Source organism: Episyrphus balteatus, chromosome 3 (genome assembly GCF_945859705.1).
Source record: "Episyrphus balteatus chromosome 3, idEpiBalt1.1, whole genome shotgun sequence".
In the NCBI taxonomy this organism is placed as follows: Eukaryota; Metazoa; Arthropoda; class Insecta; order Diptera; family Syrphidae; genus Episyrphus; species Episyrphus balteatus.
The window spans coordinates 81,067,370-81,089,991 of record NC_079136.1 but is presented as its reverse complement, the minus strand read 5'-3'; the positions used below and the strand labels follow the sequence as shown (position 1 = coordinate 81,089,991).

General features: G+C 27.3%; 3 protein-coding genes across 7 annotated transcripts in view; 2 read left to right on the top strand and 1 right to left on the bottom strand.

The window, feature by feature from the left end:
• The window catches only part of LOC129916171 (trichoplein keratin filament-binding protein), a 228,060-nt gene that overhangs the window by 153,074 nt on the left and 52,364 nt on the right, over window positions 1–22,622 (top strand). For 4 of the 5 annotated variants that reach the window (XM_055995988.1, XM_055995986.1, XM_055995990.1 and 1 more), the window contains exon 5: window positions 8,714–8,813. The exons of the other annotated variant lie outside the window; for it this stretch is intronic. The gene's annotated coding sequence lies outside the window, so the exon portion shown is untranslated. The remainder of the gene's footprint in view (window positions 1–8,713; window positions 8,814–22,622) is intronic. 5 annotated transcript variants of the gene reach the window in all.
• LOC129916175 (peptidoglycan-recognition protein LB-like) lies at window positions 15,622–16,682 on the top strand. The gene is made up of 3 exons (XM_055995998.1): window positions 15,622–15,890; window positions 15,954–16,316; window positions 16,392–16,682. The coding sequence occupies exons 1-3, from the start codon at window positions 15,833–15,835 to the stop codon at window positions 16,571–16,573; spliced, it is 603 nt and encodes a 200-aa protein (XP_055851973.1). The 5' UTR covers window positions 15,622–15,832; the 3' UTR covers window positions 16,574–16,682.
• Window positions 19,580–20,357, bottom strand: LOC129916176 (peptidoglycan-recognition protein SC2). Its single transcript, XM_055995999.1, has 3 exons — window positions 20,262–20,357; window positions 19,862–20,197; window positions 19,580–19,797 (listed from the first exon to the last, which is right to left on the bottom strand). The coding sequence occupies exons 1-3, from the start codon at window positions 20,302–20,304 to the stop codon at window positions 19,613–19,615; spliced, it is 564 nt and encodes a 187-aa protein (XP_055851974.1). The 5' UTR covers window positions 20,305–20,357; the 3' UTR covers window positions 19,580–19,612.

The window sequence follows — 22,622 nt, the reverse complement described above, 5'->3', positions numbered from 1 at the left end:
ATTTCTTATGGGAATAACATGGGGTTTCTTGGACCTTGTTCGATCAATTTTAAATTCCAGCCAAACCATTCGTTCAAAAAATTTAAAACTTTACAGACTCAAATTTAATAAGTGTAGCTATCATGTGAAAATTTTTCAGATTTTTAATTGTTATAATTTTAGAGATTTAGCTTGGTAAAAAAAGTCATTTTTTCAGACTTTTTCAAAAATCGCTTTTTACACGTTTAATGCCAAAAACTTAAAAAACATACATTTTTATTCACAAATAAGCATAGCATGTATATTTAAAATGCAAATTCAATTCATAGTTATATAAAAAATTAGTTGTGTATTCATTTTTCAAGTCACATCGATATTCAAAAAAACGTGTTCCCGATTTAAGAAAAAGTACTGTAGTAAATAAATAAAAAACTAGTTAATTATATAACTTTGAATTAAATATAAATTTTAAATATACATACTACGCTTATTTGTGAATAAAAATGTATGTTTTTTTAATTTTTTGACATTAAACGGGTAAAAAGCGATTTTTGAAAAAGTCTGAAAAAATGACTTTTTTTACCAAGCTAAATCTCTAAAATTATAACAATTAAAAATCTGAAAAATTTTCACATGATAGCTACACTTATTAAATTTGAGTCTGTAAAGTTTTAAATTTTTTGAACGAATGGTTTGGCTGGAATTTAAAATTGATCGAACAAGGTCCAAGAAACCCCATGTTATTCCCATAAGAAATTTCAACCGCTTGGCGGCACGGGTTAGAATTAAGTTAGAGACTTGAAACTTGGGGAATACTTTTTTTAGTTTATTTCCAACCATATAAGATCCTAGGAGCATAGAAATTCTTATTATTTTAAAATAACGAACACCCTATTGTGCACCTTGCAATTCACACCATGAAAAGCCACATTTTCTATTTACGAAAATATAGCATAGATTCCGCAGTTTTGGTCAAATTCAATAAAAAAAATACTCCAATTTGTGCCTAAATGTATGTTCTTTCAGAATATAACCTTACTTTATTTTTTTGTTTGTTTTATTTTGCAAAAAAAATTGGGTAAAGTTGAAAAAATTGGGGAAAAAATCACTTTTTCAAGATTTGTGGGATAAAAACCTACACTTAATTTGTTTAAACAATAGACTTATATACATTATTCAAAAGGTCTGGAAATCCTCTTTCCAAAAACATATAACATATTGAGATTTGCTAGAAAAATGACTGAAATATTGATAGATTACATCGTAAGGTCTGTTAAAATGGTTTTTTGTAAATAAAAAAAAAATGGAGGGTTCCAAAAATATAACAAAAATATTTTTATGCATTATTCGACCATACGAACAACCTAGACTATGTTATTTCTCGGGTGTATTTTCAGTGTCGCACCGTGTAATTTAACTTAAAATAAAATGCTTAGACTACCTATTAGTTAAGTTTTTATTGAAGGTATTAATAAAACAAAAAATTTAGTTTTATTTTATCAGTTAGGTATAAAAAGAAGAATTAAAAATTGAATTAAAAAAAAAAACGATAACATCTTTTTAAATTGCCTAAATCTTCAAGTATGTTATTTAATTTCTTAAATAGCAACAAAATTTTAGATTTTATGTTTTTGAACTGTTTTTAATTTTTTTTTAATAAAAAATTATTTTTCTACTCATAGAAATTATAATAAAATAAAAATAAAATTAAAAAAAAAAATTATCAACCTGTATTGAGGAAAATTTGTTTGAAAAAAAAAAAAAAAAAAATAGGAAACAGTAAGGGGTTTTTAAAATTTTAAAGATTTTGTTATTACGGCTTCTTAAATATTAACATTAAATCGGTTTAGTCATTGAGGAGAAAGTCAGATATCAAGAAAAGATTCTGTGACAGGTACCATTAATAACAGTCAAAAAATATTTTTTTGAATAGAACCTTATTTACCATACCTAGTAGACGTATTTTTCTTAGCAAAATCTGTTTCAGAGAAAAAAGACACCATATTATTAAAACGTTTATTAATTAGTGGATGTGTGATGCTTTGTTTGTTTTTTTCTTTTTTTTTTTTTTAATTTTTACAATTTTAAGGATATTTAAAGTAGTGATGGGAACTATCGAATAAAAACTATCAAACTATCGATAGTTGTAAAATATTTATTCATTCGATAGTTTGAAATCATTCATTCATTAATTTAATTCCTATTTTCATTCGAATAGTTTTTTCATTCGATAGTTTTTTATTCGATAGTTTTTTTTTTGAATATTTTGTTTTGATTCGATAGTTTATTCGATACTTTTTATCCGTTTATTCGATAGTTTATTCGATAGTTTTTATTCGATAGTTTATTCGATAGTTTTGATTCGATAGTTTTATGCCATAGTTTTTATTCGAATGAATACATGAATGAATGAATGAATGAACTATTCGATAGTTCAAATCATTCGATAGATATAAAAAAAATAAGAAAGAAAACCTTATATGGAAGGACTAAAGATAAAATATTGAAGTCAGAAATTACATTCCAATTTAAGACTAAATAAAGAATGAACTAAGAAGTGTGATGCCGAAACTATATTATTTTGTGCTACTTGTGTCCTATACGTAAAAAATAAATAAATAAATTTAAATTCATTTTTGGACTAGATACAATATTAAATTTTTTTTTACGACTGCATAACTTGCCTTATAGTGGAGTAACTAAAGCTCAAAAATTGGCAATATTAGGGAACCCGGCCGAACAGCTTAGATTTTGATGATCTTTTTTTTCAAACTTCGGTAATTAAAAATACTTTAAAGTCTATAGATTAAAAATTGCTGGTGTTGCCGTTTTGATTTTTTAAATTTAATTGAAGATTTTTGTGAACAAAAACAAATTGTTTTCAAAATTTTTTCTTAAATTTCATAAATTAATTGATGCCAAAGGATTGTCTAGGAAATTCAAGGAAAAAAAATATATGGGAGTGAGGGACAATCTTCCATAGTTCAAGCTAAAGATGCAATTTTCTTATTAATTGACTTCAAACACAAAAAAAAATATTTAAACACAACGGCAACACCTACAATATTCAAATAAACATTTTTTAAAAGCTAGAAGCTTAGTCATATATGTAAAATTAAAATTAAGTTAATTGAATGAACGGCTTTTGAAAGAATGGTAATTGAACTCAGATTTTTGAAAAAAAAATTATTGAAAAAATTTTAACATGTCGTTTTTTAAACTTGGTCGTAATATAAAATGCATTTATTTTCAAATTTTTTTGGCCGCATTTATTATGATTTCAAATTATAAAAGGAAATGTCAATATGTATTACGGTTTATGAAAAAAATTAAAAAGTATTTCATTTTCGAAGAACTTTTTTTAATAAAAGTTTTGAAAAAAAATGTAACTTATTTTTTTTTTTAAAGTTCAACATCTAAACATAAAATTATTTTTTATTCATTTAATAACCCTTACTGTTGAAAGTTAAAGAGCAAAAATTTAAAGTTCCTATTTACCACAGTCTTTGAGAAAATTAATTATTTCAATGCAAACATTCAGTTTTAATAAAAAAAAAACCCTTGAAATTGAAGTAATTTTTTATTTTTTTTTTTTCAAAAGTGTGATATATTTTACCTTTTTTGCTTCGAAATTCAACTGATAATATTTATGGCCAAAAATTTTTTTTAAATAAATTCATATTTTATTAGAAAAAGTTTGGAAAAAAGTCATTTTAAATTTTTCTAATAACATTTTTTTTTTAAATTCTGAGTTTGAGGACCATTTTTTCAAAAAGTCTTGATTAAATTTAGTGGATTTAAATTTAAGAGATATGAATGAGCTTCTGGCTTTTTAAAAATGTATTTTAAAATATTGTAGGTGTTGCCCTTGTTTTCAAAATATTTTTTTTGTGTTTGAGGTCAGAATGTTAGAAAATTGCATTTATCGCTTAAACGATGGAAGATTGTCCTTTTGCTGCCTTTTATATATTTTCCTTAAATTACCTAGAGAATCTTTTGCTATCATTTGTTTTATGAAATTTAAGAAAAAAAATGGTTTAGTTAAAAAAAAAATTAATTTTAATTTTAAAAAACAATACGGCAACACCGGCAATTTTTAATCTATAGACTTTAAAGTATTTTTAATTACCTACGTTTGAAAAAAAAATCGTCAAAATCAGAGCTGTTCGGCCGGGTTCCCTAATAATTTGCTTTAGTTACTCTACTATTAATCGAATTCATATCGCAACTACCAATAAAAAAAAAAAAACAAATAAATTAATAAAACCAAGTAATCCTCAGTTCAACTGTCCCAGCCTGGCACACATGGTTACCAAACAAAAGCAAAACAACAAACAAAAAAAAAAAAAAAGAAAAATTTATTACGTTAATTGTATCACAAATTTGATTATGTTAATTATATTTAATTGTTGGTGTAATTAGCAATAAATTTTACACATTCCCGATTCCCGGCGTTTGTTTCTTTTTGTTTACTTTCACCCTATATTTTTTTGGGTTATATTTTTTATTCTTATTTTTCCGAGTTTCGTTTATTTACCCCTTTTATATGAACGAACATAGAGTAGAGAAAGGGAGAGAAATACACATTAAATAATTTTAAATGTGCACGATTCTCTTACGATTTTATAATTTTATTTTATTTTCCACAAAACAGAGCGCGTGGGAAAGTTTTGGGTAGCCGGCGAAGCGCATAAAAGGGATAATTGAAAATGGTTGCGCAAAACGAATTAAACAAATGCAATTAAGTTTTGCAAAAATATAACAAACAAAAATGCACTTACCTTGATGAACAAAACAGAAACAAATTAAACAACAATTTATTGAAGTTTTTTTTTTTTATTTTTATTATTCTTTATGAAGGTGTATTGGCAATTAACTGGATTAACAATCGCAATGAAGATAACCCTTCAGACGAACAAATAAATGTTCGCAAACGCGTCGAATTTATAATATTTCGTTTTTGTTTGTAGGTAAACAAGAAGGTGATGATAAACTCAAAGAAAGTGATTGATTCGTGGAAATTGCCGGTTTTTTCTTGGAATTTTGTTTTTATATAATCATATATAAATGACATTAATATTTTAGAGTCACAAATTTGAGATGTCAGATAACATTTTTTTTTGTCATGTATTATGTGGTGTTTTAATAAAGGTACGCTAGGGTTTCTTAAAAAAATATTGTTTAAACTATTTATTTGTTTACAACTGAAGATCTTCTTTAAATGAGCAGAGTCACTAAATAGGGCAAATGTAAACGAGATTGGCTTTCAATATTCTACCCAATTATTTTTGTTTGCAATATTAATACTGTAATAGTTTTTAAACATTTATTTTTATTTTATGAATCTTAAAAAAATCTATACATATTTAAAAAAATAAAAAGGTCGAAAGACCCTTAGCACCGTTTTTTTTAGCTGTTCTTACCCTTGATATTTCTAATCCCGCTCACCCTTCCTCAAAAAAATACCTGTTCATCTTTTCATAAAAAGGTTTATAAACTTATTTTTTAAAGTGGTCGTTTCGGGTCACATTCCGTTCAGCATTATAAAATACATACTTAAAAATAAGGTATCATATAGCCAGATTGAATGAACCTAAATTTTCTAGCTGATGAACCGGCTTCTCGTCGCCTAACCGTGAATTTTCATAAAAAAAAAAATACAATACAAAAAGGGCACGTATACGCCACAGTGTACATTGCACACTGCACAGCACAGTGCTGCGTGCAAATAGGTAATGTAAATTAAATAAACACCTGCGTTCAATAATTGAACAAAATGTTCATGAAAAAAAACCTTTCAAATAAGAATAGGTAAAATATTTGAAAATATTTCTTCAATCTTGTAAAACAGCTGACGGACCTCTAAGCTACGAAATGTATGAAATAACAATTACAAGTTTTTTAATTTATTTTGTTTAAAAAAAAACAATAAGGATTTCATCCCAATCCAGTAATATAGAAATTTCAAATAAAATGCCCGACCAAATCGGAATTAATCGAAAATCGGCATTAGTCGAAAAAAAAAAGATTTTATGAGAAAAGAGAAAAAATAAAAAAAAAAACTCTATTTTCCTAATTCTTTTAATTGTCGCTTGTTAAAAAATGTAATCGTCAATTTGCACTAACATCTGGAACTTCGACTTGTGCCACTTGAGAACATATATTTTTAAAATACCTATTAATTAAAAAATATCATAGTTTATAGTTCAAGTATCTATACTTTAAATCAATTTCAAAGTAGAGCAAATGTGAAAATCCGTATTTTTGAAATTCTTATGTTTACGAAGTTTTATAATCGATTGAAAATTGTTGAAGTTAGAGCTTTTGCAATGCCTTAAGGTACAAAAAATTCAGGCCCTCTAAAGCACTATTCACATAAGAGCAACCAACGAATGAACGAACAAATGAAATTTAATGTATTTCTAAACTAAAATTAATTAAAACTCTATTAAACAATAGCAAGCTAAATTAAGTTCAATTTTTTAAAAATCAAAATTACATTTTAATATTTAAAATAAGAAAAATATGAAAAAAAAAAACAAATTGGTCGTTACGAATTAAAGTTTGTTCGTACGAACAATTGGTTTTCGCAACCATTTCTTGTTTTAGAAATTAAAACGGTATCATTTTCTTTGAAAAAACACTAGTTAGCTTGCTACTGTTTAATACAGTTTTTGTTAAAAAATTTACTTTAAAAATACATTAAATTTTATTTTCGTTCATTCGCTGTAAAGCGCTGTAAAAGTAACGACAAAATGAGTACCCGCATGTATACGTTACTTTTGATACTAGTACCCGCATCAATAATATCGTTACTCGTTACTTTCGTATGTTTCGCATTATTCGTATATTTCGTATGTTTCGTGTGTTTCGTATGTTTAGTATGTTTCGCATGCTTCGTATGTTTCGTTCATTTCGTATATTTCATGTATTTGATACGTTTGTTTGGTATTTTAAGTATTTTTCGTACGTTGGTAGGTATAAGGGTGTAAAAATTTTTTTTTTGGAAAAAACCAAAAACAATTTGTATAATCTAAGCTACATTTTAAAGCCATGACTAGGGCTGTAAAAGTTACGACAAAATGAGTACCCGCATATATACGATACTTTTGATACTAGTACCCGCATCAATAATATCGTTACTCGTTACTTTCGTATGTTTCGCATTTTTCGTATATCTCGTATATTTCGTATGTTTCGTGTGTTTCGCATGTTTTGTTACTTTCGTTACTTATGTTACTTTTGCATGCTTCGTATGTTTCATACATTTCGTATATTTCATGTATATTTGATACCTACGTTTAGTAAGTTTGGTATTTAAAGTATTTTTCGTACGTTGGTATGTATAAGGGTGTAAAAATTTTTTTTTGTTGAAAAAATCTAAAAACAATTTGTATAATCTAAGCTACATTAATTTCAGTTGCGGGGTTCTCATGTTATAAGAGTTTGAGATAGCTATACTGATTTTTTTTTCGATTTTTTTTAATCAAACGTGGAAACTTTTTTGATTTTTTTCCTAATTTTTCGACAAAACTTTGGCAATTTTTTGTTTATATTCATTCAGTAATCTTATCACAATTCTTTAGAGACCTTTATTTCAAAAGTTCATCGCGTAAATCTCGGAATATTAACACTTCAATACAACCATGTCGAACAATTTTTCATTTTTTTTTCTATTGAGAGTGATTTTCAAACCTTGTTTTCTCTGCTTTTTTTTAGTTGAACATTTTGCACTGAAAATAAACAAAATTTTTGAAAAACCAAAAAACTTTTGTATATTCCTAAGCTATGTACATTTCAAGACCATTAACAAAAAGGTCATAAACACATTGGTTGCGGCATGGGTATATTTCGGCCACATAGAAAAAATACCAAAACGTCTCTTTTGATATTTCTGTATAAATTACTATCGATAACACAATGATACCTTGGCACTACTGTTTAATTGAGATAAAAGTGAACTCCAGATAATTATCTGGAGTTAGCATTCCGACTAGGGTAACGATATCGATACAAAATGCTAAATGCAACAAATTGAGTGTATCACTTCGTTTCGTATCTCATGTATCGGATGATTTAGTATTGAAATTGGAATGGGGTCGTTACTCGTATGTTTCGTTACTTCAGTACCCAGTAACGAAACATGCGAGTAACGATACTGTTTAGAAAGTAACGTTTCGTTACTCGTTACTGAAGCAAATACCCGCATTTTAGTAACGAATAAATACGATTTGCTACAGCTGTATATATGGTGTATTAAAAAAAATTAAACAAAAAATTTACTTGATTGATTTTTTCTAGACTAGTAAAACAAAATTATAAAATATTATTATAAAAATCTAAATTGACAACAATATCAAAAATATATTTAGAAAAAAAAGTAAAAAAAATTGATCTTTTTCCCAAAAAAATACATCTTTTATTAAAAAAATCAGTTTACTTACATTACATTTACATTTTGAAACTCAAATTTAATCAGAAGTTGTTTTTTAGGTACTTTGAAAAACGAATTTTATGTTTTTGTTTTCAAAGTACATTTACTAAACTTTTGTTTAGCAAGTATTGAAAACTCTATGTTATAGGTTATCTACATCATTTTAGTTGACCACTTATTATTATGGAAGTAAAAGAACTAAATAATTTTGACATTTTTGAGAGATTTAAAAAAAAGCTAAATAAAGCGTCTAGAGACTATACACCAAGTGTTTAATACTATATTCTTTATTCTTTTCAGAATTGCTGAAGAACTATACTCAGAGATATAAATAATACTCACTACATACCGTATGACCCCATAATTTATTCAAAGAAACCTTTAACAATTACAAAAAAAAAAAAACTCCAGGTTTGTACTCTTAGTCACTTAAAATTATTTCTATGATTTTGTTCATGCTAACATTATTAAATTAATATTTAACTTTTGTTTCTACGGTTTGTGTTTTAATGCAGAAATTACTTTGATCTTCAGCTTTTATTTATAAACTCTGCAGTTATCCACAAAGTTGAGAGCAACCAAAACTCAAGTTATAAATTATTAACCTCTATATATTTTTAAAATAAAATCTATTAATTTTACATCTTTATCAAATTAATTTTTTTTTTTAATTTCAAATTTTTAATGCTAATGTAACATTTAGTACTGTAAGCGACCCACACGCTTACTTAAATTTATTTTTAATCTAATAAAAACACCATGTGGTTGATTGATTGTGTTATCTTCTTATAAATTTAATTTTTATTCTCAATATTTTATTGACGAACTTAGTAGGTAATTAAAAAAACACACCTGGTAGCCAGTTTGGTTAGGGGAAGTACCTAACTTTTCAAGTTCATTCTGATAAACAATTTCTGATTGTTTCTATCACTTTTTTATCTCAATTAGTTAAGACCATGACTAGCACTTGTCGTGAGTGAGTGAGTTGAGTTGTGCGTAGCGTTTGATGTGGGGTACCTATTTGAAAAATGCCGATGGTTTCGATTCTAGTCTAGATCAATAATTTACTAGTTTACATGCTTTATCTACATGTGTGTTGTAATTATGCGTAATAAAAAAAATGCGATGGTCATCGGACTCAAACATTATCTTAAGGGGGGATGTACATTTAGATACAAAATAAAAAAAGGTGTTTTACCGACATCCAAAAAGGGGGAGGTATTCAATTCGTCTGTATTTTTTTTTTTTATATGTTTGTTACCTCATAACTTTGGACTGAGTGAACCAATTTTGATAATTCTTTTATTTTTTATTCAATTCAGGTGCCTGCAGTGTAGTCCCATTTCAATTTTGACTATAGAATCCGTGAGAAAACCATAATTCCATGTTTCGGTCAATAGAAGTCGGTTTTATTTTTTTTTTTTTTTTTTGATAAAAAGGATTATTTTTTTTTCAAGTATAATTTTTTTTACTATCTAGAAGCTTAGCTTAATATGTAAAATAAAACTGTTGGATTATGAAAAATTGAGTCTTCTGAAAATTATTAAAAGGATTAAGTCGACCAAAATTTTTATTTTGTCTTTAAAAAAGTTCCCTTCTTAAATAAATATGTACAGTAAAACCCAGATATTCCTTTGGAATTTTAATTTTTTTTTATCAACAGAAATAAAAAAAAAGTTTTTTTTGTCCATACACTTAAGAGGGTTTGTTTGTGAAAAAGAAAGATTTGAAAAAATAATTTTCATTTTATTTAAAGATACTTAATTTACTCCAGTAAAATTATAAGAAGACTTATTTATAAGTGGAAAACCATCGAGAAATGTTGGTAGTATTCTCCTTTTTTATTCAACATAAGCCGTTTTTGTGCAGACTTTTCAAAACGCAATAAATGGGCCATCTGCAGCTGTCTGCAGCAACTCTATAGAAGTAACCTTACCGAACACTCATAGTTAAGAATGTGAAAGGAAATACTGCCGGATCGGATGAAAATTCCAATTTAAATGATTGAAAAATGACTTTAATTTAAGGTATTCTAATCGTAACCCCTGATAGTTGATAAATATTGAAAATTTATCAACAAAAAAATTTTTGTTTTAAAATCAGTCAACTTTTCTATGATGTTTATTAATTTTATTTCAATACTAGGTGGTTATCATTAATAGAAATGATCAAAACTTTAAATAATTGAGTTATAAGACATCGAATTTCATTATTATTTATCAATCATTAATTGATAGTTGACAATCGCTATAAGGGGCAGTATTAAAAAAAAAAATGTTCGTATCATCAAAAATAATTCTTACCAATATTATTGAAATTCAGCACAAATAAGTTGGAAAAAAAAAATTAAAAAAGTAAATTTTTTTTACTCTTTGAGAATGAAATATTTAGAACATCAACTTTCTAAGTCTTCTGTACTTGTAATTTCACAAGTTTAAAAGTTAGAATGATACATTAGTATTGCTTAAAAAAAATTTACTTTTAGTCGCCTAAATTTTTCAAATCGACCTATATGTGCGTCAGCAAAAGATTTTACCTCACAAGCAATAAGATTGCGTGTCTTTTATATGAAGAGTTAATATGACTTACAATAAGTAATTATGAATCAGACGCCTTAGAAACCTGAAATTGATTTTAACTGTGGTAATCATTTTTAATGAATCAGTTAAATACGTTTTTGATTGAATAAACTAGCAGTTTTTGTGTAGATACCACCATGATGAGATAAAAGAACGGAAGTCGTTTTTTTTATATGTATAACATATCCATTGACCAAGAGAATAAAAAAGTTAAAAAAGTTTCAAAACATTTTTTTTTTTTAAATCAATGTTTCAATGTAAAATGGGTTGATACATCTTCTTGAAAATTTGTTTTTATGTATGGAACAATAATATATTTAGGGCCAATTTTTCAATAGTCAGTTAAACAGTCAGTTAGTACTTATTCCTAAGGATAGAGAAAAAATCAATTTTTCAACAAGCAGATATAGCTTATTCCTAAGAATAAAACTATCTGCTTCTTTCAGAGACGAATAAAAATTATTCTAAGGAATAATCTCAACAAAAATATTGTGTCAGTTGTCAAAGCTGTTTTGAAAGAATTTTGAAAAAAATACAGTGGAAAACAAGAAAACAAAAACAATCATGAATAAAAATGACGTTTAATTTTAAATATTTTTGAATTTGACATTTTTTTTTTTTGTTATTCTGTAGAATAAATTATTCTTAATTGAAAAATTCAATGTTTTTATCTGATTGCTTATGAGCCTAATAACTTTATTCGTCGAACAGTTACCTGACTGTTTATTAGAAGATTGAAAAATTGGCTCTTAGAATATCATAAAAAGCATACCAAGTTTTTTTTTCAAAAATATTTGAAGTTTATTATTCACAAAAACTAATTAAAAAAAAAAAAAACGGTTCCTACAATTATTTTCCAAAAAAATTCTGAAAATTCTATATTATGCAAGAAATTTTGAGTTTGGAGATGTTTTTGTTATTCAAAAAATTTTTTATCAATTTTTAATCCTTTTTTACATTTTTCATGAAATTATTGAAAAAAAAAAAAATGGTTGAATTTAACAAATCAGCTAGAAAACTGTTTGTAATTGTGTGTTGAAAAAAATCTGAAAAAATCCTAACATTTGTTTAGAAGCAATGATAAATTAGTTGTAATTATAGTATCTGCTGAAAATGATAATTTTATCACAAGCAAGGATATAATAGATTTACTTCGAGGTCCTGCATTTGGCAATGACAAAAAAGTTTTAAGTTAAGTTACCTACACTTTTAAAGCTTTTGGAATTCAGTGTAAAGTACATTCATTATACAATACGCGACACCAATCCTGCTGTATCTTTCCGAACTTTATTTCAGATGGATGAATCCTCGAAGGTCCTTCGTATAATATCAGTTTTGTCTTATGCCGAAAGACAAAACAACATCCAGCGAAGAAGATGCAAATGCGAACTATAAGTACAAACTGTTAACAAATGTGTTGACAAGTAAGATAAGTATAGTTTGGAATGAAGATTGATGTTGCAGTGAGGCAAAAATTTTTGTTCTGTGATGAATATCTTGGTTTTCGTTGGTTAAAGAAATTATAGATAGATTGTAAATGTTTCAGAATATTGTTAACCACAATAATTATGTATCGTTTTCATATAAAGATTAAATCAAGCAACCATATAAAAAAATTAAATTGAGTTTCTGTCCCTCGAAAACATTGAAATTAAAAGGAGTTATAGGCAATTTTTTAGTAAATCTACTTTTTCCTTCATTAACTTGGCTATTTTCAATTAGAAAACAAAAATCTACAATTGACCATCGAGTGATGACAATCTATAAATGGAAGGAATTCATTGATTGATTTTGCTAAGTTTAACGTCAAAGCCATTTAAAACCTACATTAAACTGTAAAATTATTTATAGGTATTTTTATTTGACATGGCGTCACATTATTTTGTCCTGTACACTCTCAATACAATATTATTTAATGTTATGAAGACCTTATGATTCTGGCATTCCACAGAACCACAATTTCACTCAACCTTTATTATTGTCCTTCATAATAATTTTAAATGAACACAAAAATTGTATGTTTGTTTCATTAGTCCTTTATACTCTCACTCACCATGTGTCAAAATAAGTTTTAAGTAATTAATTACTGTAATACACAAAAAAAAAAAAAAAAAAATGAGCGCAGTTTGCTTGTTGTCACTGAAATGACAGATGTGCATGAATGAATAACCATAGGTACATACTTCAACTTTGTATAATATTTTTAATTATTAATATCGAAATAATGAAAACAAATTAATCAAAAAAAAAAAAAAAATAAAAAAAAAAAATATCGTTCATCCAGCTCTACCATTGTGATGCGGTTAAAATGAACTAAATAATATTTTTGACAGGTCATAAACCAAGATAGCGTAAAACATAATTATGTACATTCAAATTTTATATGAACCATTTTTGTAGTCTTTGTTTATGTAGATTCAAAAAGGGTTTTTCAATTATATTCATTCACAAAAAAAAAAAAAACATACACTTAATCAGTGTCGTTTCACTTGGAAACATCAGTATGACAAATAAAATTCTGTTTCATGTAATAAAATAATATGAGTGACTCATGGTGTTTAATTAAAAACCAAAAAATAGGTATCTACATACTTGACTTATAAAGATAATCAAAATGATTTTTTTGTAATTTTAAAATATTTTTGTATCGTCAGTGACGTGTGCAAAGTGTGTAACTCTATTGAACAAAATTTTACAGGAAATCAAAATAAACTTTCTGTTTTCAAGATTAAGCCGGGTGATATTCATTTTAATCATGAATAATTTGAATTATGAAAATAAAATTATTTTGAGGGATTTTAGAATTCATTTAGCAAACAAAAATAAAAAATTGCGTTTGTAAGCTTCATACCTTAAAACAGGCTACATGATGAATGTGCCAAGCCTTTACCGAAAGACCTCTTTTAGAAATTATATGATTTTGCCTTTTATTTTACATCAATATCATCTTTTAACTCGATGCACTTTAACACGCCATTCGTTCCAAAATTCGGAACTGAAAAATAGACCAGTGTATTTATAATGTTCATATATGAACATGACCCAGCAGTTTGTACCACCCCCAATTTTTTTTTGCTCATTCGATAGAGATTTAGGTGAATATCATAACCCTGATTTTTCGCACTCGTGAAATTCACCATTTGGCCGCCATTTTGAATTTTAGTTTTTATTAAATATCTCGACTTCTCTCCATTTTAGGTAAAAGTTGGTTATACAAAAAACGTAGACAATTAAATTTCGCATCTTTTACTCCGTGGAAAAAAGGGCCAAACCCTGAGCGCAGAGGCACTTTCTCTTTTTAATAGCTCAAAACTAAATGTTCTATCCTAGTTAGGATTAATTTTATCGTATTCTTTTGTTAAACTAAAATCAAGTTCATTTTAGAACAAATTTGAGAAGAAAAAATAATTGAAAATGGTACCTAATACAGTTAAACAAAATTTACAAGTACTGTTTAACTGTTTTTAATAGAAGTTTTGGCAAACGAATTTAATTTTTGTTTTTTTCAAAGTTCAACATTTAATTATAAAGTTATTTTTTTCTTCATTCAATAGGATTTATTGTTATAAGTTAAATAGAAAAAGTTTGAATGTCTACGGTCAAAAAGGATAATTTAATATTTTTTTTTTCAAAGTTCAAAAATCTTATTATTAATTGAAAAAAAAAAAAACGGTTATTTTTAACGTTGAGAAGTTAAATTATTTTTAACTTCCGACGACCCGTTTGAAGAAATTATTCATCCAAATCGTAGATTAACGGCTGGGTTCTCTAATAAATATGCATTAGCTAGTTACTCTCCACCAATGGTTAATTTTTTTTTTAATTTTTAGGTTTTTTTCTATTTTTAAATCATAAGGAATGTCATTTCAGGTTAACCATTGTCATTTTGCAAAACACATCACATCACCAATTTTTTTAAGTAGTTATTTAATTGTGACCTTGACAGCTTTGACAATAGAATTAATCACTATCTGAGTAAGAAAACATACACCCAACTTCACTTGATTTTCTTAATTTATATGTTTGTGTGTTTTTCTATTGTTAGTCGCCAATTAATACCAAAACAGCACAACCCTTAATATTTACTTATCACACTTAATAAATGTTTTTGAAAGTTTTCCTTCGTTTTTTTTTTGTCTAAAAGTTGTACTAAAAAACTACCTACTAATTAAATATACATTATGTAGTATAGAATTAACATGAATTTTTGCTTTAAAGAAATGTCATTTCAGTCACATCATTATCATTATGTCACATCGTTATAAAACTAAATTGCATCGTTATGGTAACGTTATAAAATGCATGTTTTTATAAAGAATATCTTATTCTTTGTAGTTCATTCAAGTTAAATCCTACTAATATTGATTCGTGCTTCAGCAATTTATATAATTATGAATAAGGTGTCACACCCGTAACAACCCATAATTTATTACCTACGATGCAATAATTTTATTTTTGTAAAAATATAACTTGTCTTCAATCCAATGAAATGCAGTGTATCAAAATTTTTGCGATGACAAATTTCCTTACCGCTACCTGGCAAATATAAACAATAGCACTTCAAATTGTTTTAAAATAACACGAAGAAAGCACGATATTTCGTTTCACAATTTCATTTTCAAGTACATATCATCACTTAATTGTAGGTAGTGCGTAAATACAGTAACAATACATTTTTATAAGTATTAACAACTATAACTTTATCAGTTGTTGCTGGCGATTAGATAAATAGAAGCCAAAAAGTTTTGCAAAAACAGAATCCAAAATCGAACTGGAACCAACCTTTAACTAAAAAAAACATGGTCAATACTCGCAGTAGTTGTAATAGATTCGTTCCGTCATGAACAAGTGTCTTTGTCTGCTGTCCTTCATAACCTTACTGGCAACTGTTGGAGCAAGTAACAAAATTAATTCAGAGATATTCATTGATAGCCACTAACAATGGTTTATACTGATGATAGTTTGCTTTATTGTTTACACGGCCAGCACAGGGAAATCCGAATCCTGGAAAATAATAAGCCGCAATGAGTGGGCGGCTCGACAACCAAAAGGCCGGGAACACATCCATGGTCCTGTGGAGTATGTCGTTGTTCATCACTCCTACATACCGGATGTCTGTAATACAACGGATGCATGCAAGGCATCCATGAGGTCCATGCAGGACTTTCACATGGATGACCATGGCTGGGACGATATAGGCTACAATTTTGCCGTCGGTGCTGATGGCAATGTGTATGTTGGTCGCGGATTCGGTGTGGTTGGTGCACATGCTCCTCGCTATAACAACAAGAGTATTGGATTACTGCTAATAGGCAATTTTATGGGTAAGATTGGGTAGCGCAAATATTCCAGAGGTGAATTGAATAAAAGAGCGTGTATGCTTTGCTTATTGCTTGCAGAGAAATTACCACCAAAACCAATGATGGAAGTTGCACAGAAATTTATCGCCTATGCGGTAGAACACGACCATGTGGTGGTAAATTACACGTTGTACGGACACAGGCAAGTCAGAGACACCGAATGCCCGGGAACGGCCTTCTTTGCTCAACTGAAATTCTGGCCACATTGGAGGCCCATATAAGTTTGCTTAATAATACCGCAAAATATAGTTGACCCGGAGACCGAAAAGAGAGAGAGAGAGAATTTGTGTTTTTGAAGTTAGTTTTTTGTTTTTTTTTTTTTTGGTTGCCATAATTTATTTACTTCCCTGTGATAAGATTGTAGGTATTTCTTATTATATTCAATAAATTTTAGTTTTTTTTTTGTCTTTTGCTCAGATTTGAATATTAATTCCAATTAGAAAAAATATAGGTACCTAAAGTGAATTTATTTTATAGTTCTCATATGTTAGGTTTACATTTAAAAAAAAAAAAAATAAATAAAAAATATTTTGACATTGATAAATAGTTTGGAATGTTTGTCTTTGACATCAAAGTGTAGTTTGTTGTAAAATGCTTTGGGGGATTTTAATTAATTTCCTTTCAAACTCAAGGGCTTTCAAGGCCAATGTTGTTGGCACATTGTTGGTCTGATATAATAATTCTTAAGTTTTTTTTTTTTTACATTTTTTAGTATAAAAGTTTTGCTATTGTTCTAACTTCATACATATACTTACTACTACTATGCTGATTTTAATAAATTATCCAAACAAGAGAACAAACACCATTTTAATAGGGCTTGCTGAATTAATTAGTTCAAAAAAGCTTTTTGTGGCTTTTTATCAAACAGAAACATGCGAATCATTAATTTTAAAGTTTATTTTCAATTTCAAAGAAAAGTAAAATATTTAAGTATGGTACTTTTGTTTTAGTTTGTTAGAGAGTTCAAAACGAACAAATAAATGACTTATTTTTAGTAAGAAAAATATGTCAAGCAGTTCAAATTATGACGCGATACCGAGAGAGGCAACTGAACAGTTTTTTTTTGTACCGACTTCCAAATAGGAGGAGGTATTGAGGTCTGTACTTTTTGTTATGTTTGTTACCGCATAACTTTGGACAGGGTGAATCAATTTTGATAATTTTTTTTTGATAATTTTTTTTTGATAGCTAAAAAATGCCTCCGAAAAAATCTTTCAAAATACAGTAAATGTTAAAGTGCATACAAAAGTCAAAACGAAGATTTTTTGCTTCAAAGTGGAACAACTTAGGTTTACAAAAAAAAAAAAAAAATTTGTGGTATCTCCAAGCAACAACATTAAGAATGAAGAGGAAAATTATAACTTAAATGACCTTATAGTAATCAGTTTGTGAGTTCATTTTTTCGGCTTAAATGACAAGTTTATGTTTACATCCTTAAAGAAGTAAAACTTTTTTATAAGTTTTGTTTTAAATTACTCCAATTCGTAAATTATTGGCCTTGTTATTACGTATTCTAAACTTGTTAAGCTTATCCTACGTGCTACGTTTTTGAACTGATAGGTATTTTATTTAACACAATTTTAACGAAAACTTACTACCCCAATGTCATAGAAAACTGCAAAAATAATCCCATTTAAATCTTATCTCTGATAGACAACTGTACTTCTAAAAATAATCGAATAAAAAATTTAAGCACAAATTTACAAAAACCATGTTACAGCACAAATTTTATTGAATTTCTCTAAAGCTTTCGATACTGTCTCACATGAATTACTCTTGACAAAAAACTTAAATATTTATTTATTCTTTGCAAATTCTGCTTCAGCTCTTATTTATAAGTACCTCACTTCAAAAAATCAGAGAGTTTCTGTAAACCGTCACTCATCTGATTTTCTCTCAACTTATCTTGGTGAAATACTTTGTTAAGGATAATAATAAGTGAGTTTGTTCTCTGAAAAATAGCTGGTTCCGAATATTCTTCTAAACTCGAAAATTCCATTATTATGGTTAACTTATACTTTCAAATTACCTACTTATTCTTAGAGATGGCTACGAATTTTATTGATACCTACTTAATCTGAAAATGAATTATTAGGAAATTTAAGATCAATGGTGTAGAAAAGAAAAACATAAAATGAATCACAGCAGATGGCCGGAATGTAGTGAAGGTGGAAGAAAAGGGAGCATGTTCACCCCAATAGGGTTCATTAAAATGCTAACGGGATTTTAATGATTCCCTCTTATTGACAATAGTTTAAATAAATTGAGAAAAATGTCAAAAAATATTTTTTTACTTTTTGTTTTTATCTTTTACAAAAATAGTTAGATTTTGATAAAATATTGTGAAAATTTATTTTTTTATGTTTTGTTTAAAGCAAAATATTAATTTTTCTATTGAATTTTTTTAAATTATCTAATTTTCAATAAAAAAAATTCATGTTATTTTTTAGTTTTGAGCAAATCGTAATTATTCATTACAGGTATCAACTTTAGTAACGAAAAAAATTACTGCACACAAAAATCAAAACTGTATTTTTTGTGTGTTCTTTTTAAAATGAATATTGATCAATAAATACCTATGCTAAACTTAAACAACCAAATATGTATTTCCCTTGAAAATGGACGTACTGGAATTAAAATAATAGAATCTAAAAGCTCGAACTTTCTGGTTTTGAGAGAAAGTTTTCAAGAAACACGTTGTGCTTAATCCTATTAATAACTAAACTATTTTTTTTTTTTGTTTTAAATTTTGCGGATCCTTTTTTTTGGTAAAGAACTTGAAAACAAATTCCAACTTAAGCACTGTATGAATCGGAGCTTGTTCATTCAGCTTAAATTTGCTTTTTTTTAAAGTTCGACACAAACATTTCGACGCTGAATATATTTCCCACATTCAGGTATGATTTTTTGAATAATTAATTTTATTACTTAATTAAAAAAAAAAAAAAAACTAAAAAAAAAAGATTTTTGGTGTCCTTTATTATAATTGCTTAAGTTGGAATAGCGACAAAACCATTAATGGTCCACAAAAACCCCTCAAAGTTTCGATTCCATTTTTTTGCTTATTCAATCGAATTTTTGCAAAAAAAAAAAAATAAGGAACACGGTTTTGACTTAATATAAAATCTTTTACAAAATACAAGACAAAATTCTACACGTTAATGCAAATATATCTTTCGAACTAAAATTTTGTGTTTATTCAGTAAAAAATCTGCTTATGAATGCCTAATTTATTTTTTTTCTCAACGTTTTTATTTTAATTAGACTCCAATCTTCCAATGCGACCATTTTTGAATTTCAGCAAACAATTTGTTTCCAGGACATTCTGTTTTACCAACTTGTCTGTGTCCATACAATACATATTTTGGCGAAAGATATCCTTGAAAGACCCCTTCATTAAGCAGCTCTTTTGCGAGTAAAATTTGAGTATTCGTGGGTGTGTGATCTATAAACAAAAAATTAATAAGTTTGTTTTCTTCACAAGAGATGAATTAAAGTTAATTTCTTACCATTATAATTTCCAATGAACATTATGCCAATCGATTTAGTATTCCATCCTGAAGCGTGAGCACCTTGAATGCCAAATCCACGACCTTCATAAACGTTTCCATCAGCACCAATACCAAAATTATAACCAATATCATCCCATCCTAACGTTTTCATATGATAAGATTGTATATTACGCATCTGTTGCTTGCAAGTCTCCGTTGTGTTGCAGTAAGAACCAGCTGAATGATGAATAACAGCATATTCTAAATTAATTTCAAGAGAGCTTTTTGAAACAGCAACTAGTCCGCCCCATTCAGATTTGTTGATAATGTTGATGCTCAAAATTCCTTGAAAACCTATGAAAACACAGTTTTTTTTTTTTTTACTAGGTATGTATATAAAAAGGATTAAAGCACTTACAGCAAAATAAAAAAATGCAAAATTTGAAACACTTGTTGACCATATCGACTGTTTTTGTTGACTGATCAATTTTTTGTCTTTAATGCGGTTTTTCATTTTGGTGAAATACACAGATTAAAAAATTGACTATCTAATCAACGCAAATTTAAACGAGCGCAGTAAATTAAATAAGATTTTTTAAGATTCTCATTGAAATTGTCTTAGAGCTCCTGGAGTTTATATTTATTGGCCACTTATAATTAGAAGCGAAAACCTTATCTACGTCAGATAGTTTATAAAATAATTATCAAGTCCATCAAAGTGATTAATTTGATAATAAATAAAACAATACTTATCAAATAGAAATGCAATCACATTTTTCACTGTCAATTGTTTCTTTCACTTTTTCAAAAATCCCCTAAATAGATCAACAATAATTACGTCCTTAAATATTGTATTGTAAATCTTACTAGCAGCTTATGAATCCCACCAGCCGAGGGATGTTTTTCTTGACTAATAACGTGTCCACAATTTGGATTTACGACAGCCTGGAGCTGATAAGTCATATCGAAAATGTTATCATGGAACTTCTTATAAGAGATCTTTTTATCTTTTCTTAAGAGCAAAGGGTAAAGTACATTTTTTTTTACTTTGACCAATTTATAAAAAAAATATATTCTATACTGGGTGTCGCAAAAGTAATTATCCAAACGAAATTATACTGAAAGATCAATTTAAAGGCTCTCAGAATTTTGCTTCCTTTGTCCTTTTGAATTTTTGTTTTTACAATTCCTTCATAATGCAATTTCATTTTAACATTTGTCCAAAAATGGTAAAGTTCAAAAAATATAAAAGTTTCCAAAGAAAATTTAGCAAACAAAAAATATAGGTACTTGCACATACGAGAGAAATGTTATTTTTAATTTCTCTGATGACACAAGTACTCAACACAATCAATCAATTGTTAACAGAGATCAACTGATTTAATCTGTTTTATTATTCAACTTGAGGGTCACTGTGGTGTATGTGGAACATTTTTTTTTTTTTAATAAAAAAAGCAAATTGAATCTTTTATTTTCAAAACATGATAAGTCCACTTTTTTCAAAATTCGTTTTTTTTACTAAATTGTTACTCTAGGGATAACCAGGTCTATCTTCAAAATAATGAAGTATTTACTCCATCTATATCCGATTTTACAGCTAAGCGAAATATTTTTTTAGTATCAAAAACAGGATAAGTCCCGGACTTATCATCTTTTGAAAATAAACAACAGCTTTTTTATGTGTAAATGCTATATTAAGCTACTGGCTGAAAATCTTCAGTTTAAAGCGTCTTTAAAGTTAAAGAAGCACTCCGGACATTATATTGTAATCTCTAATACAATTTTGTGATAGACTGGGGATGAAAGCACAATTGTGTATACCCATTTTAAAACTAATTTCACATCCGTTTATTTTCAAAGTATGATAAGTCCAAAAGCGTTTTTATTTTTTATCTTTTGAACTATCGCTCCAAAAATTAAAAACGAAACGGTATTTTGTACCTAGGCAAAAGTTCTACAGAATATATTTTTTATGAATTTTGACATGAATTATGACACATCAAAAGAAAATAGAACGTTTTTTTCTTCTCCTGCAAAATTTAAAATCATGGACTTATTATGTTTTGAAAATAAATGATTCAATTGTTCTATTCTTAATCAGTCAACCATATTAAGGAAGTTATACAAAACGTAACCCAAGAAAAAGCAGTATCTGCCTATATTTAGATTTTTAATTGCCAATATTCTTGAATATGACTAAATGAATTTTTAAATTCTATTTACATTGTTTTTTAGTTCTTTGAATAAATTTCATTGCTACTTTGGCATTTTTCATTGCTTAATGTTTTTTTTTGTTCATTTTGAAAATTTGAGCTTGTGCAATGTACTAAACTATTTGCTCTGTTTTACCAAATAGAAGTATTTAAATTATTTGGTATAAAAATATTTGTCTGCGATGTATTACTAGACTTATTCAAAAAAAAAAAAAAAAAATATTGTTTTCGTTCATAGTTATATCGGAAATATTGTTGGAAATGACAAAAAAAAAAATAAAGTTTCAGCCCTTAATATTTAATAATAAGTGCTGCCGCATCGCAAATTTTTATTTCCCATATGATTTACATGGGAAAGATTGTGTTTTTGAGTTTGAAATTCTATAACTTTTAAATGGTTTATCAAAAAGCCTAGATTTAATCATTTTCTTGTATAAAATTGAACGCTCTATAAAAAAACTGTTATACATTTTTTTAATTGATAAACGGCCCGTTTCGAAGTTATTCAACTTTAAAATATGAAATCTCCAATTTTTTTACGAAATTATTAGCAAACTTTTCGAAGT

Coding starts and splice junctions, on each gene's coding strand:
- LOC129916175 (XM_055995998.1), top strand. CDS start 15,833: ATGAACAAGTGTCTTTGTCTGCTGTCCTTCATAACCTTACTGGCAACT. Junction 15,891..15,953: donor ACTGGCAACTGTTGGAGCAA/GTAACAAAATTA, acceptor TACTGATGATAG/TTTGCTTTATTGTTTACACG. Junction 16,317..16,391: donor GCTAATAGGCAATTTTATGG/GTAAGATTGGGT, acceptor TATTGCTTGCAG/AGAAATTACCACCAAAACCA.
- LOC129916176 (XM_055995999.1), bottom strand. CDS start 20,304: ATGGTCAACAAGTGTTTCAAATTTTGCATTTTTTTATTTTGCT. Junction 20,198..20,261: donor TTGCATTTTTTTATTTTGCT/GTAAGTGCTTTA, acceptor GTGTTTTCATAG/GTTTTCAAGGAATTTTGAGC. Junction 19,798..19,861: donor GTTCATTGGAAATTATAATG/GTAAGAAATTAA, acceptor TTTTGTTTATAG/ATCACACACCCACGAATACT.